Here is a 21782-nt window from a genome sequence, read left to right as displayed (position 1 = left end):
TTTTACTTTAGTAAGTAGCATGTATCTGTTCGATTCACTAATCTAATGAGAAAGAGCTATTGTTATGATAATATTTGTATTTTATGTTTCGTTTTACAATTCGTTTGTAACTTAAGTCAAGCAGAAATAAATGCGGAAAAAATATCATGGTATCACGTGGATCATGACGACGTTTGTGATCAATATCGTTGTTGTATAGCTGTTGTCAAAACAAAACGGTCCATTACTTTTATACGCCGTGAAACAACTTGAATACAAATTGTATAACAGGTATATTTTACAATTATTATTTTGTTGTGATTATATTAAATCAATCGGCCATTATTGAACTAAAGTTCCAAACCTAGACAGTTCATTGAAGTTATGTCAGATATAAATATTATAAATTTAGACACACATACAAATATTAGTGTTATTACGAGTGGCGGCATGGCCGAGTGGTTAACGTGTCGGACTAGTAATCTAATGATCGCTAGCCGCATGGGGCTAGCCGCATGGGTTCAAACCCCGTCAGGGGCAAGTCGTTCTTTCCTTGAGCAAGAAACTTTACACTCATTGCTCAGTACTGGTTGGTTCCAGGAACGGATTCGAAAGTGTGTCTATAAGCTTATAGCTTCCTACACAATCGAACTAAAATAAATTCTGTATAAACCAAATATTAGTGTGTGACAAATTTTATTGTGTAAACAATATTCAAGATTTCTTAACCTTGAGTTTTTGCAACAGGAATGTTATGTTTAAAATAAATGGAGATTAAAACAAGGTATTTGATTGATAATATTCACTATCACCCTGACCACCATGTGCTACACAACATATTTATATCAGTGTTATGTGTCCCGGGGTGATATAAGAAATATTTCCTGGGGTGGTACGTAATCAGAACACATTACAATGCTCTATGTTTTACATGAAATCATATATGGAGGTAAAATTTGACAAAACATTTATCAAATGCACAAAATATATCAAGAGGGTTTGATCCCCGTTTGCATACTTTGCTGTTTTAATCCCTATTAAAATATAAGATATATTACACATTCTTTTTCAAACACTGGTATACATAACAATAAAAAAAGTTTGATATCTTAGTCATTTTATGGTAAATAGATAAAAAAACAACCCACTAAACGTACAAATCTTGGATACTGCATTCAGGTTGCGCACCTGAGAATTTAAGTCGTATTTACAATATTTCAAGGTTATATACAGTGTCCCGTTAAGTCGACAATACAATGATGAAATGTCGAAAATAGGGTTATTAATAAATGGAAATAACAAAACAACGAAACCATGGTAGTTAAAAGTCGAAAGGACAGTGTTGAAAACACGAAATCGTATCGAGTTTTCACCATAGTGGTTTTATCTTCGAATTTTTAGTTAGTTTCACTGAAGATACTTTATTCAACCATTAAACGTCTAGAATCTGTATTTCTATTGTGGGCGCCAGGAGAAAACACAAAAATACGACAAAGACACTACTACAAAATGTTCGTGTTTACGTATTTTCGCTCCGCTGGCCGACAGGCGAAAACGCGACTTGAGCCCCGCAGAGCGAAAGTTGGACAGATGTTGACTTTGTCGTGTTTTTGACCGGCGCCCCGCGGAACGAAAATACGATTTCTATAAGAGCGATTATTTCGAAGGGTTGGAAATAATCGGTTTGAAACAATCACTTTTATGTCGCAATAGTATAATGAATTAATGTCATGAAATAGTATTTCAAATATTTATTCTAAATTGTTCATTGGTCGTTTGCATTATTTGTGTGTTTAAATATTATAAGTTACTTTAGTATATATTGTCTGAGTGAAGTATACACTTGTTTCTCTTCATTCGTAAGGATACTCTATAATTTCTTAAAGGGATTTTTGCAGGTTACATTTCAATTGTTCGTTTCATTTTCTTTTTAAAACATTATACGTCATCTAATAATAAATGATGATTAACAACAATGAAAAAGAAAGATAATCAACGAATTTTATGCAATGAAATTGATGAAATTGACATCTCATAATTACATGCTACTGGTATATTTAGAGCCAAATAGGACTGGTAATATACCTATTTATAATATACATGTATATCGCACGATTCATGAGGTATTTTATTAATTATTCCGATATAAAAAAATATCAAGCTATATATAGTGTATAACGATAAATCATGTTGAATATAAACTTGCCAAGGATTTAAATCTTAAATACCGGTAACTTAAAAGTTGACTTGTTTGTACAATTGTTCTATTTGTGGCTTCCACTGATTTGAAATACTGAAAGAATGGGGTAAATTATTTACTTCCTTAAAACGAAACCTATCATGTACAGTAAATCTTATAATGTCGCAAATTAACTTAAAGATGGTTATTTCACATATATAAGAAATAATTGTATTGTTTTACTCTGGATGTAGAAATAATGAAACATATACAATGTTTTTATCGCTGTAGAAAGTTCAATTCTGCTTTTCTATTTTGATATGCTTTACAACAAAGGTGTAACACAAAATTTAGAGTGAAATACACTTTTTAATTAATAGTCTTCAACACAGTCTTCTAATTTTCCATTTTACATTTAAATTTCAGATAATGTTAAGGCCTTTTTATACATACAGAATCAGTATGCGTTACACTGATATATATATAAAAAATATATATCTTAAAAAACAATGATGAAGGACAATAAATATTTAAATTTATGTTTGCAGGCAAAATGTCGACACAGGCTTATAAAGAATTATCTGTAGCCACAAACACTGCTTTGGATTTACTTGGCTTCTCTAAGGAAATGATTAAATCGAGAGTTGAGCTATGCAAACATTCAGCTTCCATATTCACCGACAAGTTTCAAAATTTGTTTCCATGGTTTGACTTCGACGTTATGATAACCGGGAGTGTAGGAGACGGCATTGCAAAACATCCTGAAAGTGACATTGATGTGATTCAAGTATTTCGCAATTTCCTTTGTTTGGACAATGCTCAGGTAGAGAGTGAACTTTGTATAATTCAAGCGATTACAGCAGATTCCCCGCCGGGTTATACACAACTTAATCCTGTAGAAATGGATTCTAATATTTTTGCAATGGGTTTGTTTAGTTTCACCGCTGAATATGACTTAAGTAAAGGTCAGGTGTTTCTTCTAAGCACTTGTATGCGTAATTTATTAGACATAGGTAGGGAAACATTAAGCTCATATTTTGCGTATGATGGCACAAAAAGAGAACATCGGGAACAACAAGGACCGTCCAATCCTTTGACTGTTCATCTTAAAATACATTTGATGCCGTATATGGATCAGTCATGTGACGTTGACTGTGTGTTGGCAATGCCTTATATATCATTGACAGTATTAGATTCTTGGAGTAAACGTGACAGATATTGGCCATCTCAGTCTGTTTGTCAAGAAATCATGGATACAGAGGCTTACGTTGTTCCAGTTGGTGCTAGTTGCAGCGAGAATCAGAACTACGAATGGAGAATTTCCTTCACAACTGCGGAAAGTATTCTTGTGTCTCATCTCAATACTGTGCTCTTAAAAATTTACATTTTATTTAAAATGGCTAACAAGTATTTTATTAAACCAAATTGTGATCTTCTAAGTTCCTACATGATCAAGAATGTGATGTTCTGGGTGTCAGAACATATTGAGCCAAGTACGTGTTATTCTCCTGAAAGATTGTTAGACCTTCTGCTGCAAGCACTTGCTTTTCTACTCAGCTGTTTAGATTCTAAATTTCTTCCTAACTATATGATACAAGAGAGGAACCTTCTCCTTGGGAAAGGAAAACCATGTGACATAACACAGCTCAAATGTATCATATCAAATCTATTGGACACAGGTGGCTTTTTCATTTTTAGGATAGAGAAGCTTAAAGTAAAAATATTGTCCATTGAAAAATGTTTAACAGATGCTAAACGACTTTCTGAAATGAAAGACAAGTTCGAGATGATGTTTTTGCGAATTGGTATCGTCATTACTACAAAGCTGTCCCGTGAAGAAATTTGTCAGTCATCATTCATATATGATGTTATGTTTGAAATTATCAAAGACCCTGTGTGCTTAGATGTCATATTGACATTGATGAAATTTCTGAATCTAGACTTGATATCTTTAATTACTAATCCACAACAAATTTGGAAAGCTATCAGTGATTTTTTGTTTTCATAAATAGTTTTTCAAGAAAGGAAGGAAACAAGAAATAAATTCTAAATGTTAAAGAGATCAGATTGCTGTAAACATAAAAAATGGAAAATAAATGTTTTATAATTGCAGACTCTAACATAAAAATAATGAAATTTACAATAATGAATCGAGTATTGTTTGACGGAAAGCTTTACAAAAAGACAAAGAACTAATTTAATAGATTTTTATTGTATGAAAGTTCTTAATGATTTCACTATAGTTTTTAATGTATAGAATTTGGTGCCAAAAGCACTCTAAATTTTTGTTAATACTTATATATGTTATTTGCCACCATGTAATTCCTCTAAACAGGCGGATGTGAGCGAATTTCTAAATATATCAGAGATGTGTTCTAATTGTAAGTTTTGGAAATTGAATTGCATGATTGGTGAGACAAAAAAGTGTATTATTGGTATAAATAATGTGTTTGATGGAGAGGCTGTTCATTTCACATCTAATCTCAAAAGAAAAATGTTGTTAGGTTTTTATTTTGTTGTTGTTTCTTTTCTTTTTTTTTGGATAGCAACACGTGTAATTTGAACTGAAGAAATCATGTATAGTATGTCTTTACATCAGTTTCGCCGAGGAATGTGCTGACAATGACCATCGTATTGCATGAATGGTAACACTTGTCTATAATTATATTATAATGATAGGAACTGACATTTTATCAAAAGTGACGCTCCGAACGGTTTTGTTCCGAGTTATATTCCTGATAATTCTATATCACAATGGCATTTTAATGCACCTGTTTTAAAATCTGACAAGTGCAAATATATTGGTAATGATATTTATGAAAATATCGATCTCATTAATGTACTAAGTGCTCTTTTTTAAGATGATATGATAATGTTTTTGATCATGAAAAACGTCATATACAGAAAACAGTTATGGAAAGTGCATAAAAAGACATTTATAATGCTATAAAAGATGATATGCATAATAACTTGAATCACAAAAGAGTTGAGTAAAAACAAAAGGTTCGGAAATTTTGGTGGAGCAACACTCTCTCTAATGTATGGGATTATTTGAGTAAAGCTGAAAACCATTTTTTCCAATGCTTAGAATTATCTATGAATAGTCGGCAAATTAGGGAAAGCTGAAGGTTTCAAGTGCCGTTGCAGCTGTAAAAAGTTAGCCCCGTACTTCACGTCAGAGATCTTATATCTGGTCCTTTGGGATTATTGTTCCGGCTCTTTTAAGTGTTGACAATTGAGTATCACTCTTGAAAGCCGGTGCTAGGAAATGTGAGAGATGTTGCACTTTTTATTATTCGCCCGGTACATACATTATTAAGAAATTTATTTTGTTCTTAACATGTTGAATGCCTATTAGTACTCCTTTTCTTAACAGATCTATAAATTTAATGTAGATAACGCTGGTGAAAAATCAATTCACAAGAACAAAAAAGTGATCACTTTAAATATGATTCTTGACCTTTAAATACGCAAAATCCTATTTAAGAAATGCAATAAGCTATTGATAAATATAAATTAGGCAAATAATTCTTGTGGATATAAGTAATACAAAAATAATCGCATTTTCTACTTCCATATTGTTATAAGGAATTATACCATCAGAGTTCGGAAGAATTCCTAAATCGAGTGCTGCTGATCGACGAAATCCACTTTTATACCGTGGTATTGCCTCATCTTATATTTTTTAAATAAAAAATATATATATTGCAACATTAAATTTTAGTATTTATACACCTTCTGAGTAAACTGAAATCTAAGTCGGTGAGCAGAAAAAGATAAGGAAACATACGGATTAAGTTGCCGTTCCAAAAACTTTAACGTTGATCATAACTTCATTACTTCTTAGTGTATTGTCTTCATACTTGGCCACCACAACCCACAACCAAACTTATCTTGACCCTCGCTATAATTCTGTTACTTTAAAACAGATTGTCTTCATTCTTTAACACAATAATCTTCCAGGATAGCCCTACAAGACAAACCTTGACCTTCACTTATAAATGACCTTTAAGGTCAAATCATTTATTTATTTTTTGCTGCAACTGACTATAACTTATTTGTCAATGAATAGATTGTCTTCTTGATATGACACAACAGGTACTTCTTTGCTACTGATGACCATTGACTTCTATAGCATCCAGTGACTCCAAATAGCAACCATTGACTTTCTATAGCAGCCATTGACTTTCCATGACAACAATTGACTTTCCATAAGAACCACTGGCTTTCCAGAGAACCAGATGACTCCCATAGCAACCGTTTGCTTTTCTATACAACCACTACCTCCGAAAGAGCGATTAATTTTAACCTTTTACCCCGTGACCATATTGCGAAAAATGGCCGTTTTCATTGAAAAGCCTCCTTTAACAAGTTCAAACTTCTATGAAACTATGAAAAATGTTTCAATACTGACGAAACTTTGCACAAAAGTTGACTACACCATAGCCTCTGTAACAGCATGCTCAATTGTAAATTTTCTGCTACCATGGCAACGGGGGGACGTCTCAAAATTCCCAAAATTCACTATTTTGAATTGTTGTTTTTTTCCTTCATCAAAACTGATTTCAAAGTGCTGCAACTTCTCAATGAATTGAGATAGAGTAAAAGGCTTTTCAGCGTCGGTTAATTGTTACCCTAAGATCGGCTTGAGGCCATGTTTAGTCTGTCACATGTCCAAACTTTCCATTGCGATGAGGGGGACTCTACCCCCCCCCCCCCAAAAAAAAAGTCCCCAAACAGAAGGGGGCACATCCCCCTTCTGGCAACCCCCTGATGTAACATTTGGATAGGGGACGGCGCCAAAAAAGTGGTCACTTTCCTAACAACATTTCTCAACGTAAAACAGTGTTTGGGGCCTAAATAGGGCATTTTGTATTGTTTGAGGCCTCAAAAAGGGGGGGATGCCGTCGAAACACGTTTATATAAGGGAAAAGGTTAATAGCGGGGATTAACTTTCCATAGCAAACTGTAAATTTCCCTAGCAACTAGTGACTTCCATAGCAGCAATTGGCATTTCATAACAAACTGTATATTTCCATAGCAAACATTAACTTTCAAAAGCAATCATTGACTTTCCATAAGAACCTTTGACTTTCCATAGAAACTGATGACTCCCATAGCAACCGTTTGCTTTTCATAAAACAGTTACTTCAATAGCACATATAAATTTTCCATAGCAACTAGTAAATCTGCTTTTTTCTGAATTTTCATAGTCATCATTGACTTCAAAGGAAACCACTGATTTAGTACAGCATCCAGTGGGGCGTCCGTGGCCGAGTGGTTAAGGTCGTTGACTTCAAACCACTTGCCCCTCACCGCTGTGGGTTCGAATCCCGTCAGGGACTTTAGATTCTTTCATGTGAGGAAGCTATCCAGCTAGCTTACGGAACGTCGGTGGTTCTACCCAGGTGCCCGTTCGTGCCTGAAATAATGCACGGAAGGGCATCTGAGGTCTTCCTCCACCAGTAAAGCTGGAACGTCTCGATATGATCTATACTGTGTCGATGTGACGTAAAACCCAAAACAAACAAACAGCATCCAGTGATTTCGTTAGAAAGTATTGTTTTCCCTTAACAATTACAACCAGTACTGTTTTCACATATGCACTATTTCAGATACAAAATGAACTTTGTAAAATCAGTTTCAGATTTAGATTTTATACTGGTACCCTGCCGTGCATTATTTCAGGCACGAGCGGGCACATGAGAAGACCCACTCTATAAGCTAGCTGGATAGCTTCCACATATGTAAGAATCCAGTCACTGACAGGATTCGGACACACAGCGTTGAGGGCAATCGTATACATTTCTATGACCGAATTAATTTTCACAAGAACTATGTTTTTCACACTTCTCGCTTTCAATTGACATTTGTCCGTCAAAATTGAGCGCCATAGTCTCGAATGTTTATCACCATTGCAAAAGGTGTTACTAGAGCATTGTCACTATTTTTAACCATAGCATTGAAACTGGTTTGTATCAAGATAGCAATACGAAGCTTTTAGTCACTATAACTGTCCAAGTTTAAAAATAAATAATCTCATGATTACATCACCTTGACCAAGCAGTAAATTACAACCGTCTGATAAACGGATAAAACGTGCACATCCGGGCACTTCAGATCAATCACTTCCCCTCCATACTCACAGGGGATTCTAAGATAAAAAAAGATAAGATAAGATACGTTTTATTTCAAGTCGGCAAGTTTTCAACAGTACAACATAAGCTCTAGGAGCTTTTATAACCGCCTGTAAATAACATAAAGTATAAGATCAACAAAGATAAAACAGCTACAATAAAAAATGATTAGACATGATATGTATACATCACATGCATAAAATAGACCTTTTAGGATATATTTATAAAAACGAATCATATGCTAAAAAACTAAAAATGATAGTTTACCCAAATCTACATCACTATATAGCAATGTCTAGTATCTAAAAATTTACTTAAAGTTCAATAATATACCGAGTAAACAATTAAAAATTTAATGAATTATTTAAAAAAATAAATAAATAAAAACACTAAAAAAAAACAAAAAAAAAAACACACATTTTTTTATATATAATTTAAATATGAAAGACTATGGGTTATCAGACTACACAAAGACAGAAGGTATTAAACATGTAACTCATTAGTTGAACTCATTTAACAGCTAGCTCGAGTCATGCTGGAAAGATAAGCAAAAAACAACAAAACAAAAAGCAAAATCAAAATAAAAGATCACAAAATAAAGCAACATCATATCTAGAAACTAAATGATATTATTAACATAAGCAGGGAAGAATAGCAAAAACACATTTAAAGCAAGCAAGCAAGCAAAAAAAAAAAACATGAAGAAGCTAAATGATAAATGTGACCCAAAAGAAAATGTTCATACCCAGAAAAAAATAAATAAAAAGTGGAGTAAATCAAGATATAGAAATAAGCTGCAAGCAATACATTTACACTGTTTACCATTCCAGGATAAAATTAACTTTTTAAACTGAGCAAAATTTGAACATTTTCTAAAATTTTCGGGTACAGTATTCCATAAAGCAGGTGCAGCATACCTGAAAGATTTTTTACCAGTAGTTGTAGTTCTTACTTGCGGGATCTGCAAAATATTTGAATATTTAAAATTAATACCAGTAGTTTTCTTGACAATAAGGTCAGACAGAACAGCAGGAGACATATCATGAAAAATTTTAAAAGTTTCAATGGCCATAGCCCTCATTCTTCTTATTTTTAGAGTTGGTATATTAACTTTTATCAGCATATCTTCATAACTTGAATTAAAATCATTATAGACAAATCTAAGTGCTCTTTCCTGTAGTTTTTCCATCTTGTTAGTATTATTTTCTGAAAAGAAATGCCATGAAATAGGACAAAAATTAAAATTTGACAAAATAAAAGTATGAAAGATTGTTAGCCTATTTGTTTGATTTAAATTGTGACCTATTCTTTTGAGGATGTTTAACTGATTAGCAGCTTTTTTACATATATTGCTTATGTGAAAATTTAAATTTAATTGTTGATCAATGTCGATGCCAAGGAGTTTTACAATTTCCTCACATGTTATTTCACTAGTATTAATTTTAAAAGCTGGGGATTTAGTGAAAGTTTTCTTCCCTACAGCAATAGCTTGAAATTTATCAGGGTTAGCTTGCATTTTATTAAAATGAAACCAATTTATAAGATAGTTACTTTCTTGTTCTAAGGTACATATTAGTTCATCAAAATGTTTAGTCCGAAAAGAAAGGGTATTGTCATCTGCATAGTTATATAAAGTACATTTTTATTTAAAGAAAAATATGTCATTTATGAAAATATTAAACAGTAGAGGGCCCAGGATTGATCCTTGAGGGACACCTTTGGATATATTAGCCCATGAACTTACAATATTGCCTATTTTTATTTGCTGTTTCCTTTTTGACAGATAAGACTGCATGAGACTGGTGGCAGGGCCTGATAAGCCATATGCTTTTAGCTTATCTAAAAGAATGTCATGTGGCAGACAATCAAATGCCTTAGATAAGTCCATCAAAATTGCTGCCACATATTCATTGTTATCCAGGGCCTGTCTCCAGTCCTCAAGCAGTCTTAACAGAGTAGTTTGACACCCATGGCCTTTCCTAAAAGCACATAAATAATTGTCAAATATATCATCAAAAAAGCAGAGAGCTGATCAAATAATACTTTTTCAAAAAGTTTAGATGGAATAGGTAATAAACTTACTGGTCTATAGTTAGATTTGGTCATAGCGTCATTTTTTTTAAAAGTGGTTTTACTTGTGCTTGTTTTAATTTAGTCGGAAAAATTTGTGATTTAATTGAGATGTTAATTAGATTTGTCAACGGTTCAACTAGTGATGGTTTACCTAGTTTAATAAATTTGGCTGAAATTTTCTGTCATTTTTTTTCCTTTTCCACTATACGTATATATAATATATCATATATATAGATTTAATAAAATAATGACAGATTTCCTTGTGTCCATACTTAGATCATTAGTTTTGTAAAATGTTTTTGACAAGATTATGTTTTTGTTACATGTACTACTGCTGTGAACTTGATGATTGTATATGTTCACATGTTTTTACATACTGTACAATAAAGTTTTGAATTGAATTGAATTGAAATCATACAAATATGGCTGACAAAGCACGTAGAATTGTCTCTTGAAGAAAAAATTCAGGCAATCAAAAAGCTTGATGCCGGCACCCAAGCCTACAAAATTGCTGAAGAAATTGGCGTAGGCAAAACCCAGATACAGACGCTCCGGAAGCGAAAGTCCGTGGGTAATCTATAATTCAGACTATAATGAACACATTTTAGAATTTTAGTATTTTAATGATATTTAAAATTTTTAACATGATACTTTTATAATAATACATATATGTACATAAGTTCATTGTGAATTCATTTCGGCTCTTCTTTAAAAATTTTATATCTATAACACATTGTATTTGTATAATTATGCATGTAAACATTTTTATTTCATTAAAAACATTTTAACTATAATAAAGTATTTAAATAAAAATTATCATATATCTGTAACAAACCATATTTAAGTATTACATATATGTAACACAATGAAAACACAATAAAAAAAAGACAAACAAGTAAAAATAGCATTTTGAAACAACTGACGATTTTTTTGGGAACCTGGATTAAAGACTCCCTGTCATATGTGACCTTTTTGATATGGTCCCATGGAAAGTCACATATGACAAGTTTTACTGTATTTGTAATTCTGAGGTAAAATATGAGAAAGACATGTTCTTATTTGTGACGTATTACTTGCTGAAAAAAGAGATTATCCCTCAATTCATTGCATTCAGTTTTTGTTTGTTCCAAATAAGTCGTCTGAATCTAACCATAAACTTAATTAATTGAAAAGACGTTAACGTAAATATTTAGAACATATTTATACATGATATTTATCTTTACAAATTAAATACATGTTTTCAGTTTACATATTTAAATACAAGATAAAAGACAATACACATCGAAGTTCCTGTTGTAGTCCTATAATAAATTACCTGTTTCATATAGGATATATTTTGCAATACAATATTAAAATGCATGTCATCAAATTAGTAAAGGTGAAGCATCTCTTTCAATAAAAGATGCGTCGAAAACAACAACTTAATTTGTCTGCTATTTTTATACCGTTACTCATGATGTTGTTGTTACTGACAATGAAAATAATTTGTTCAATGTAATCTAAGGTTTATCTAGACTTATCACTTCAACAATATACGTAAGTTGTAGAAGAAGCAACTGAAAAAAAAACAACATTAAGTCATACTATTTGAAAATTTTTTCATTATAAAATCAAATATGTAAAACTGAGCCATGTGGGATTAAAATGAAATAATTTCACAAACTAAAAACAGAAATGCAGTATTTATGAATTATAAGATAAATGAATAATAAAGAAAGTTTATAATTATAAGATAGTGAGCGACGCCACGTGATACTTGTAAATCAAGTACACTATATACAATGAATACATTAATTGTAGCAACCAATACATCATGTATTTCACTGTCCAACATTATCTTTACTTTTGGTCAATTTTATCATTTAAATCACTCCACTCATCATCGTCATCATCAAACATGTCACTGCTTAATTCATAATCTGTCAAATAGAAAACAGTCAGATGAAAAACATAACACTAGAGTTCAATGCTTAATTTTAAGTTTTAGATAAAGAAAACAAACAGTTTACAGACCATTGCTTAAAGTATGTTACATGAAATGCAATAATCTGGAATAAAGTATAAAGTAATCCCTAAAGAACAAACAAAACGACAAAATGGAAAATGTTGCAAGCTCGGTTTGATTTAGACAAACTTTTAAACACGAACATGGTGAAATTATTTTGCATGTGTTCATGCAGCGTTTATCATGGAACCTTCAATGTGACACTTTCGTGCAATTCCATAAAAAGCGACGTATGGTCATTAAGTAAAAGAAAGCGTGAGTCTTAAACCGGGAAACCGATGGGCGAAACTAAACAAAATAGAATTTTGAAAGGGGATCACAGGTTATGAAGCCTGCATACAACGTGAAGAAGTCAAAGGACATATTCAAATAGCAGGCACCATATTCTAAGGGTGATTATACAGTATTCAAATAGGAATACCGTAACCACCCATATTAAAAGAAGAAACTAAAAATACCACAAACATTTACACACAACAATAATGTCAAGGATTGAGTTCACCGCTTGAGTTTTAGTTTGAAAGAAAGAAAACGGACAGTTTAATGACTAACTATTTATACAATTACTCAATACATAACCTGTCAAATAGGAGATAGTTTCATTATTTATTTATTATATAGACAATACATAATTCATTTCCATTGGTGTACATATAATCTGTAAATGTAATAAACCCTTTTGTAAATGCCAGGAGACCTTACTTTATCTGACTTGTAAAATGTATTCATGTATATCTTGGTTAATAAAATGTGATATGTCGATTATGTTACGCCTTTTTATTGTAATAAGACATGTACCTGGTGAGAGATTTCTTGTTACACCAGGAACTTCCCCAGCATTTCTTGTTACACCAGGAACTTCCCCAGCATTTCTTCGTCCGGTCACATCATCAGATGTCTTTCTCCTACCTGGTACTTCACTTTTATTTGATAGTTCACTCGCAGCTTGAACATCGTCATTGATATTATCAGATACGTTTTGCATGGTAAAATCAGGTGGCTGCTGGTCTACGGAAAAAAATAAATTAATATACAATGTATTAGAATAAAACTGACAGTGTCGCGAAAGCCAGATGTATGATCGCAAAAAAGCATTACTAGTAAAGTTAAGTATATATTAGCTCATTTGTTAACCTATAAACTATTGTTGCACTTGCCGATCTGGTCTTAGCATCAAAGTAAAGAAATCAAATTGTCAGTCAAATATAGAAATTTGACAGCAAAATTACTCAATTATATCGTGCAAGTTTTATCAAAACGATTTCGAAAGAGATAAAAGGAAGGAAAATTAGTGATCAATATTTGTCTGAATGGTCTAAAATAATTAATGAGTTATATTACCATTTTCTTGTGCCGTATGAGTCTTGTTCATTTGTTGTGCAAGACTGTCTTTGATAAAGTCGACGCCACCTCGCTTATCAATAATATCATATAGAAAGTCGGTGATCTCTGCAGGGTTTTGGAGAAGTAACTGCATTATTTGTTGTTTGATTGGGTTACTTTCACCTGTTGCCCCTTGATCTGTGTCTTGTAAGGAATGTGCAGCGTCTGTATCTGTGTTACTAGGGGATGACAGCCGAGGCCCAGTTCTACTAGGAGGTGGCGGGGAAAGCCCCGATGTATGTCTAGAGGACGATGGAGGAAGCCCAAACTTATCTTTATTACTGTTGGGTGGAGGTACAACTTTACTAGGGGGTGGCGGCGGTGGTGGCCCAGCCCTGTTGGATGGATGTGGTGTACAGCTTTACTAGGGTTTGGTGGCGGGGGTGGTCCAGCCCTGTTGGGCGGAGGGGGAGGGACAGCTTTACTAGGGGGTGAAGGGGGTGGTCCAGCCCTTTTGAAGCAACTAGGAGGTTGTGGCGGGGGTGGCCCGGCCCTGTTAGGTGGTGGGGGTACTTGCTTTTTCATCTGTTGTTCTGAAACAAACCAGAAACGTATTTTAGCAAATAGTTAAAACAATATTTGCTGATACATGTACATCAACACACATCTAAACGACTAAGAAATGATCATATTTATGTGTGTAGAAGGGAAACCAAACAATCGTTCGTACGCGTACGAGCATATTGAAAGGAAATCAATATGCCTTCATAAAGTGTGTGTGAAGAGGACAAAAGTGACATAGAGTGAAATATGTACATGCAAAAACTGCGAAATTTACGTTTGTTTTACAAATGAAAACAATAATTAGAAAATATTTCTTCCACAGTGTTATGATCTCTCTATGAATATCCCTTACACCAGAAATGTATGTCAGATAGCTATTAACAGTCCTGTACTACAATTTAAGGACAAATCTAGTTTTGTTTGTTTGTTTGTTTGATTGGGTTTTAAGTCACACCGACACAGCATAGGTCATATAGCGACCTTTCAGCTCTACTGGTGGAGGAGGTCCTCAGGAGCGCTTCCGTGCATTATTTCAGGCACGAAAGGGCAACTGTGTTGAACCATCGCCGTTCAGTAAGCTATCTGGATAGCTTCCTCACATGAAAGAATACAAAGTCCTTGTCGGGATTCGAACCCAGAGCGGTCAGGGGCAAGTAAACGACCTTAACCAACCTAGTTTTGAAATTTTGTTTGTTTGATTGGGTTATACGTCACACCGACACAGTATAGGTCATATGGCGAAGTTCCAGCTTTACTGGTGGAAGAAGATCCCAGGTGCCCTTCCGTGCATTATTTCATTTCAAGCACAAACAGGCACCTGAGTAGAACCACCGACGTTCCGTAAGCTAGCTGGATAGCTTCCTCAGAAGAAGAATCCAAAGTCCCTGTTGGGATTCGAACCCACAGCGGTGAGGGGCAAGTGGTTTGAAGTCAACGACCTTAACTCGGCCATGGACGCCCCTAGTTTTGAAATAAACAATCTACTTTTATAAATGTATATGTATTTGTAATGTTGTTCTCTTTTTTATCGCTATGCTGTGTTTTTATTCAAAGACATGATCTCTAATTCATTTAATGTGTAAGCCAGTTTATATGACTAAACTTTAGTTTACTCTTACCGTAACTTTGAAAGAAATCAATAATCATTCTACATTGCCATTTGACGGATTTAAATGTTTTCTGAAACTCTGCAAACATAGGAAGTGTTCTTTTAATAAAGATAATCCATGTTGGCCCCGAACTAATGTATCTTTTCCTTTACCCAAACCGTTCTAAAAAGGTTTCCTTACCTCTATTTTCTCTTGCAAAGGCTTCCGTTCCGCCATGATTTTCTACAAAGTCATAAATAAACTTCATTGTTTCGTTGTCAACGCGGTCCTGATCTGTAATGCCAATTTTCTCAAACAGTGACCTCATATCTGGATCTAAATCATTAAACTGTAAAAAAAACAAGATAATAATTTAATATCGGACATCAGTCGTTTTAAGAACAAAATATTAGTATTTTCTTCAGACAAAATACTCAGTGTTTTAAACGAACTGTTTCCGTTATTATCTCGAAATTTGTTTGAAATGAAAAACTATTTCAGATTCACTATCAATATATTCTACATTCAGATCAGTTTTGAATATTTACTTACAAAGCACTTCAATATTTATTTTATCATCACCTCATAATGGCCTAGTATGCTTCCAATCACTAGGTAGAGGGTGTCAGATTTAAAAAAGCTTTTTATATGAAGGGGACACAAAACGCTCAAATGGATTGACATAAAGGAGCAAGTTGATTAGAAGGACTTTTTAACAACATTTTGATATTTAAGAGAAGTTATGACTCAAGTGGGGTGGGGTATTGTTGCCGGGCGATAGACACTAGAGCATATAACATTTAATTGTATCTCACAAGGAATATTCTGAACACGCGGGCCACATCAACTTACATGTAACCCAGTATCAGGATTCCAGCCTATATGTTGATTGTGTCTTACATTTGTAGGTTTCCCAATATCTTCTAATGTAAGTTTTCTCTTGCTTTTGTCTGATGACTTCTTTAGTGACGGGGTATTTTCACTTTCATTATATGTTCCTGGTGCGATACAAACAACATTCGACTCGTATTTTCATAATTGCAGCTCAATTTATAAATATATCTTTAAAAGAAATCATCAGTAATATGTCCTCTCGGATTCAATTCCATGTACAAGTACATATAATAAATAAATATGAATTATTGCTGTCTATTACATTTTAAAAGCATCATTCAAATCATAGTGTTTGTTTGTTTGTTTTGGGTTTTACGTCACATTGACACAGTATAGGTCATATCGCGACGTTCCAGCTTTACTGGTGGAGGAAGACCTCAAGTGCCCTTCTGTGCATTATTTCAGGCACGAACGGGCACCTGAGTAGAACCACCGACGTTCCGTAAGCTAGCTGGATAACTTCCTCACATGAAAGAATCCAAAGTCCCTGTCGGGATTCGAACCCACAGCGGTGACGGTCAAGTTAAAATACAGTAAAAATATCGATAAATGTGTTAAATTTTAAACTGCTAACATCTTTATAATGAGTGTAATGTCGATAAACCCTAACATGAAAGCGTTATGAATATCTATGAAAATATTGAAAACATGTTAATTAAAGTGCGACATTGAGATTTACCTGTCCCAGCACTGGTACGAATTCTATTCCGACGATTTCGTCTGGCTGTAAGTAGATAAAATAGTCTTTATCAGTGCATCATTATAGTAACACTAGAATGGCAACAGACTGAGAATTTTTATAAGCATGTTTTAATGATGAACAGTCCTATATCGTATATCTATTTAAAAAAATCATTTTGACGTTGTGACCTAGGAAGTTTCTTTCAAAGTGAACATCAAACAAAATAAATGAGAAATAGTAAATGTACTTGAATAAATAATAAAACTCATTATTTACAAGGTGAATTCGGAATGAGTTTTACTTACCGTTAAGTTTTTCCATCAACACCTTTTCAAAGTTGTCACCCTCATGGTCATCAAGAAAAACAATTTTGTTACCCTAAAACATAAAATTTTATAGTTAAAATAGTTAGAAGTATTAGTGGACTGCATGGACATCGAAGGCTTTTTTGACTATTTAATTTTTTTAATGTGAAGTGATAAATTGTTTTGTATTTCTCAGTTAAAAAGTAAAAAACTGTTGTTTTTTTTATAGAATTTTTATGAAATATCACAAAAGGTATTGCCTTATTTCGTGCAGTAAGTGTGAATAATGCCATGATTTTAGATAATAAATATATCGGATTGCTTTACCTCGTTACGAGACAGTAAATGTTGAGCTACAGATCTGATTATTGTGCCCAAAACATGATCATATTAAAGAAAATTGACAAGCCATAGGCTCTTTTGTTTTGTCCTTAACCTCTGTGTGACACAATGCTACGAACCTATTTTGATCCCAGCTCGATTTGGAACGAACTCACTTCAACATTTGGGGTTTATGGGGGTGGGTTTGGCCTTAACGTATAATTTTTCTACAATCTAGATAAATTTTCCACTCAACCGAAGGTTTATTTGCTTTCCTTCTTTTAAGACTAAGATTATGGAAGGAATAAAGCTCATAAACCAATGGATGTTGGTCTTGACAGACCAGGTCATTCCTAAATGTTCACTTTCGGAACATTTTACAATTATAATATACTGCTTAAACATAACATACATGTAGAGCATTCAAAAACTTTTACTGTACAACTTGTTTCAAAATCCGTTTGACAATTGTGTAGAATTTCTCCTCGGTATGTCAGATATTGAGACACAAGTTGACTTAATACAAGTAACTGCAAACAATCTAGTGTTAAAAGGAAATCAGAGGGTAATAGCAATAGAAACAAGAATGTCGAACGACACATATACCCCCCCTTTCTAGCCATTGACTCACATAATTGATAATTTTATTACATAAACTTGCCAAAAATGGGTACATGGAAGTGTTCAATTATGGAAAAATAAACAGAAACCATTTTGACATTTAAGGCCCATGTGACATTGACCTTTGACCTAATGACCCCTAAATCAATAGAGGTCATCTACTTCTTATGACCAATAACTAGGTGAAATATGAAGACTTTGTGATGAATACTTTTCAAGATAATCAGCGGAAACCATTTTGACATTTAAGGCCCCTGTGACCTTGACCTTTGACCTAGTGACCCCAAAATCAATAGGGGTCATCTACTAGTTATGACCAATCACTGTGTGAAATATGAAGACTTTGTGATGAATACTTTTCAAGATAATCAGCGGATACCATTTTGACATTTTAAGGTCCCTGTGACCTTGACCTTTGACCTAGTGACCCCAAAATCAATAGGGGTCATCTACTAGTGATGACCAATCACTATGTGAAATATGAAGACTTTGTGAGAAATATTTTTCAAGATAATCAGCGGAAACCATTTTGAAATTTTAAGGTCCCTGTGACCTTTGACCTAGTGACCCCAAAATCGATAGGTGTCATCTACTAGTGACGACCAATCACTATGTGAAATATGAAGACTTTGTGATACATACTTTTCAAGATAATCAGAGGAAACCATTTTGACATTTAAAGCCCCTGTGACCTTGACCTTTAACCTAGTAACCCCAAAATCAATAGGGGTCATCTAATAGTTATGACTAATCACTGTGTGAAATATGAAGACTTTGTGTTACATACTTTTCAAGATAATCAGCGGAAACCATTTTGACATTTAAGGTCCCTGTGACCTTGACCTTTGACCTAGTGACCCCAAAATCAATAGGGGTCATCTACTAGTTATGACCAATCACTGTGTGAAATATGAAGACTTTGTGTTACATACTTTTCAAGATAATCAGCGGAAACCATTTTGACATTTAAGGTCCCTGTGACCTTGACCTTTGACCTAGTGACCCCAAAATCAATAGGGGTCATCTACTAGTTATGACCAATCACTGTGTGAAATATGAAGACTTTGTGATACATACTTTTCAAGATAATCAGCGGAAACCATTTTGACATTTAAAGCCCCTGTGACCTTGACCTTTGACCTAGTGACCCCAAAATCAATAGGGGTCATCTACTAGTGATGACCAATCACTGTGTGAAATATGAAGACTTTGTGATACATACTTTTCAAGATAATCAGCGGAAAACATTTTGACATTTAAGGTCCCTGTGACCTTGACCTTTGACCTAGTGACCCCAAAATCAATAGGGGTCATCTACTAGTTATGACCAATTACTATGTGAAATATGAAGACTTTGTGATACATACTTTTTAAGATAATCAGCGGAAACCATTTTGACATTTAAGGTCCCTGTGACCTTGACCTTTGACCTAGTGACCCCAAAATCAATAGGGGTCATCTACTAGTTATGACCAATCACTATGTAAAATATGAAGACTTTGTGATAAATACTTTTCAAGATAATCAGCGGAAACCATGTGGTCTACCGACGGACAGACCGACAGACCGACGGACAGACCGACAGACAGACAGACCGACATTAGCAAAACAATATACCCCCTCTTCTTCGAAGGGGGGCATAATAAAATGAAACTGACAAAAAATTAATCCACTTATTCCTCCTTTTCATACCTGCAGTAAATAACTAGTATTTAGCTTAGAATCATTAGATATGGTTGTCGGTTAAAGCACTTACAGCAGCTGTAATGGCAAGAATGTTGTCGTTTGTGGTAATTTGCAAGCCTCGAGTCTGTTTCATATCATCTTCCCATACCAATGATTTTTCCTGAAAAAGTGCTTAAATTAGCTTAATGATTAAATGTACAAACTTTACACATCATCACAAACATTTGCCGTCTGTACATTAAAAATCAAATGACTTGTATTGCCATTGCTCATAAACATGTGAATTTTGTTACTTCTGATTAATATGAAAAGTACTTGGATTTCGCATTTGCCTTTTTCATACTACAGTTAGGTCTAAGTTTTTATCAATATTATTTTTATTGTAGATTCATATAAAAGTCAGGTGCAATGAGTCGCATTTAAAATTTTGTTTAGCAAACCTTTTCGTCATAAAAGCGGATAAAGAATGAACGCTTGTTCCAGTCTTTAACAAAGCAGACGACACCGGAAAACTGTTTTTCCCATTTATTTCTTTCGTCACTCGTAGCCACATGTAGTTCGGCTGTAGTGGTGGCTAATGCCTGCATATACAAAGTTTTCATTACCATTAATACGCATCAAGCTATTAGCTTCGTCAATTCATGTCAAGTTTGAACCTTATAACTTTAAAATATTTTAATCACAGAAATTTATTGAAATCTATGAAATTCTTACTTAATGTGTCTTATTTGAATAAAAGAATGAATATGCTATGTATGGAAAGCTGCGTTCCTTATTACAGGTCAAATAAAATAGGTATTTTCTAAAACAAGAGGGCCATGATAACCCTAGATCGCTCCCCTGGCCCATTCACCACATCCAAGCAATGTCTTAGACAAGCATCCTGACCAAAGTTGATGACAATTGAGTCAAACATGTGACCTCTAGTGTGTTAAAACGGTTTTTCCATATTTGGGTAGTGTAATCTAGCTTTTGACCCCAGTTGACCCATATTCAAACTTGACTTTGTTATGTATGCAACATATTATATGTATATAGATTATATCTGACCAGTTGGTATTTCCAATATTGTCATTGTTCTATTTTTAGAACATGAACTACATGTATGTACTAGAACGTTCTTAACTGTTGTGGAAAACTCATGCATTATATTTAGATAGAAATTTCTGGAATGATCTTTATTGTTGAAGTTGCTAGATTATGATTACTGTAGTAAATGGGAGACTATTCTAGAAACTTCTTAGTTAATATATAGAAGGAGACATTTTTCATTACTCTTATCTTTAAGTCATCAGTTACCTTTTTTAGTCATCAGTAATCTTTTAAGTCATCAATATATTTGGAGTATTATTCAACTTGGAAATTAAGTAATTTATTGGAGCTTGGATTATTAATTATTCTTGTGGATTTTATTCTAAAGTGTTCTTGGATTTAACTTGGATTTAACTGTGCTATTGAAAAAGGATCATTCCAGGATCAGACTAGACATTTGTAATTTTCATTTTTATTTGGACTTCAGGTATTTGTAAACATAATTTGTTATTTTATTTTTTCTTTAATATTTTTTCTGAAATAAATTTGTTATTGTTACAAGTTTGTTGCTGGCTTTTCTTTCTCGTTACGCCTGACTCGTAACAGAAATTGGGGGCTCGTCCGGGATTTGAATATTTCTTTTTGGCTACATTATTGGAAATTATTACCGTTTATTTTACATTTTATTATTACCGTATTTACTTATCTGAGTTGATATCATAGTTGTTCTATTAAGTGTACCTTTCATTTTGAAATTTTTGAAACACATCACTTTCTGAGTTTAAAACCAGCAGCAAGCAGTCATGTCTTTTAATTTAGAAAAGTTTGTAGCTGACCTTCCCAGGAGGTATTAGATTTGGCTAAGAAAACTGATTTGCTCGATCTTGCAAAAA

At 33.6% G+C, this 21782-nt stretch overlaps 2 protein-coding genes across 2 annotated transcripts; one reads left to right on the top strand and one right to left on the bottom strand.

Annotated features, from left to right (window-relative positions):
* The first annotated feature begins 119 nt into the window (after positions 1 to 119).
* On the top strand, positions 120 to 4939 carry LOC132739546 (uncharacterized). The gene is made up of 2 exons (XM_060727259.1): positions 120 to 270; positions 2707 to 4939. The coding sequence occupies exon 2, from the start codon at positions 2712 to 2714 to the stop codon at positions 4164 to 4166; it is 1455 nt and encodes a 484-aa protein (XP_060583242.1). The 5' UTR covers positions 120 to 270; positions 2707 to 2711; the 3' UTR covers positions 4167 to 4939.
* Positions 4940 to 13720: 8781 nt separating this feature from the next.
* LOC132739544 (actin nucleation-promoting factor WASL-like) lies at positions 13721 to 20438 on the bottom strand (the record flags this gene model as incomplete). Its single annotated transcript, XM_060727258.1, is given in 7 exon segments — positions 13721 to 14289; positions 15550 to 15697; positions 16201 to 16346; positions 16922 to 16966; positions 17230 to 17302; positions 19928 to 20017; positions 20298 to 20438. Coding segments are annotated over 7 exon segments (1083 nt in total), but the record flags the coding sequence as incomplete, so codon positions are not given.
* Between the last annotated feature and the right edge of the window lie 1344 nt (positions 20439 to 21782).

Source organism: Ruditapes philippinarum, unplaced genomic scaffold, assembly GCF_026571515.1.
Source record: "Ruditapes philippinarum isolate M1 unplaced genomic scaffold, ASM2657151v2 ctg4227_1_1_1_1, whole genome shotgun sequence".
In the NCBI taxonomy this organism is placed as follows: domain Eukaryota; kingdom Metazoa; phylum Mollusca; class Bivalvia; order Venerida; family Veneridae; genus Ruditapes; species Ruditapes philippinarum.
The sequence above is the reverse complement of the archived record's forward strand: the minus strand, read 5'-3'. Positions and strand labels throughout refer to the sequence as shown.

Coding starts and splice junctions, on each gene's coding strand:
- LOC132739546 (XM_060727259.1), top strand. CDS start 2,712: ATGTCGACACAGGCTTATAAAGAATTATCTGTAGCCACAAACACTGCT.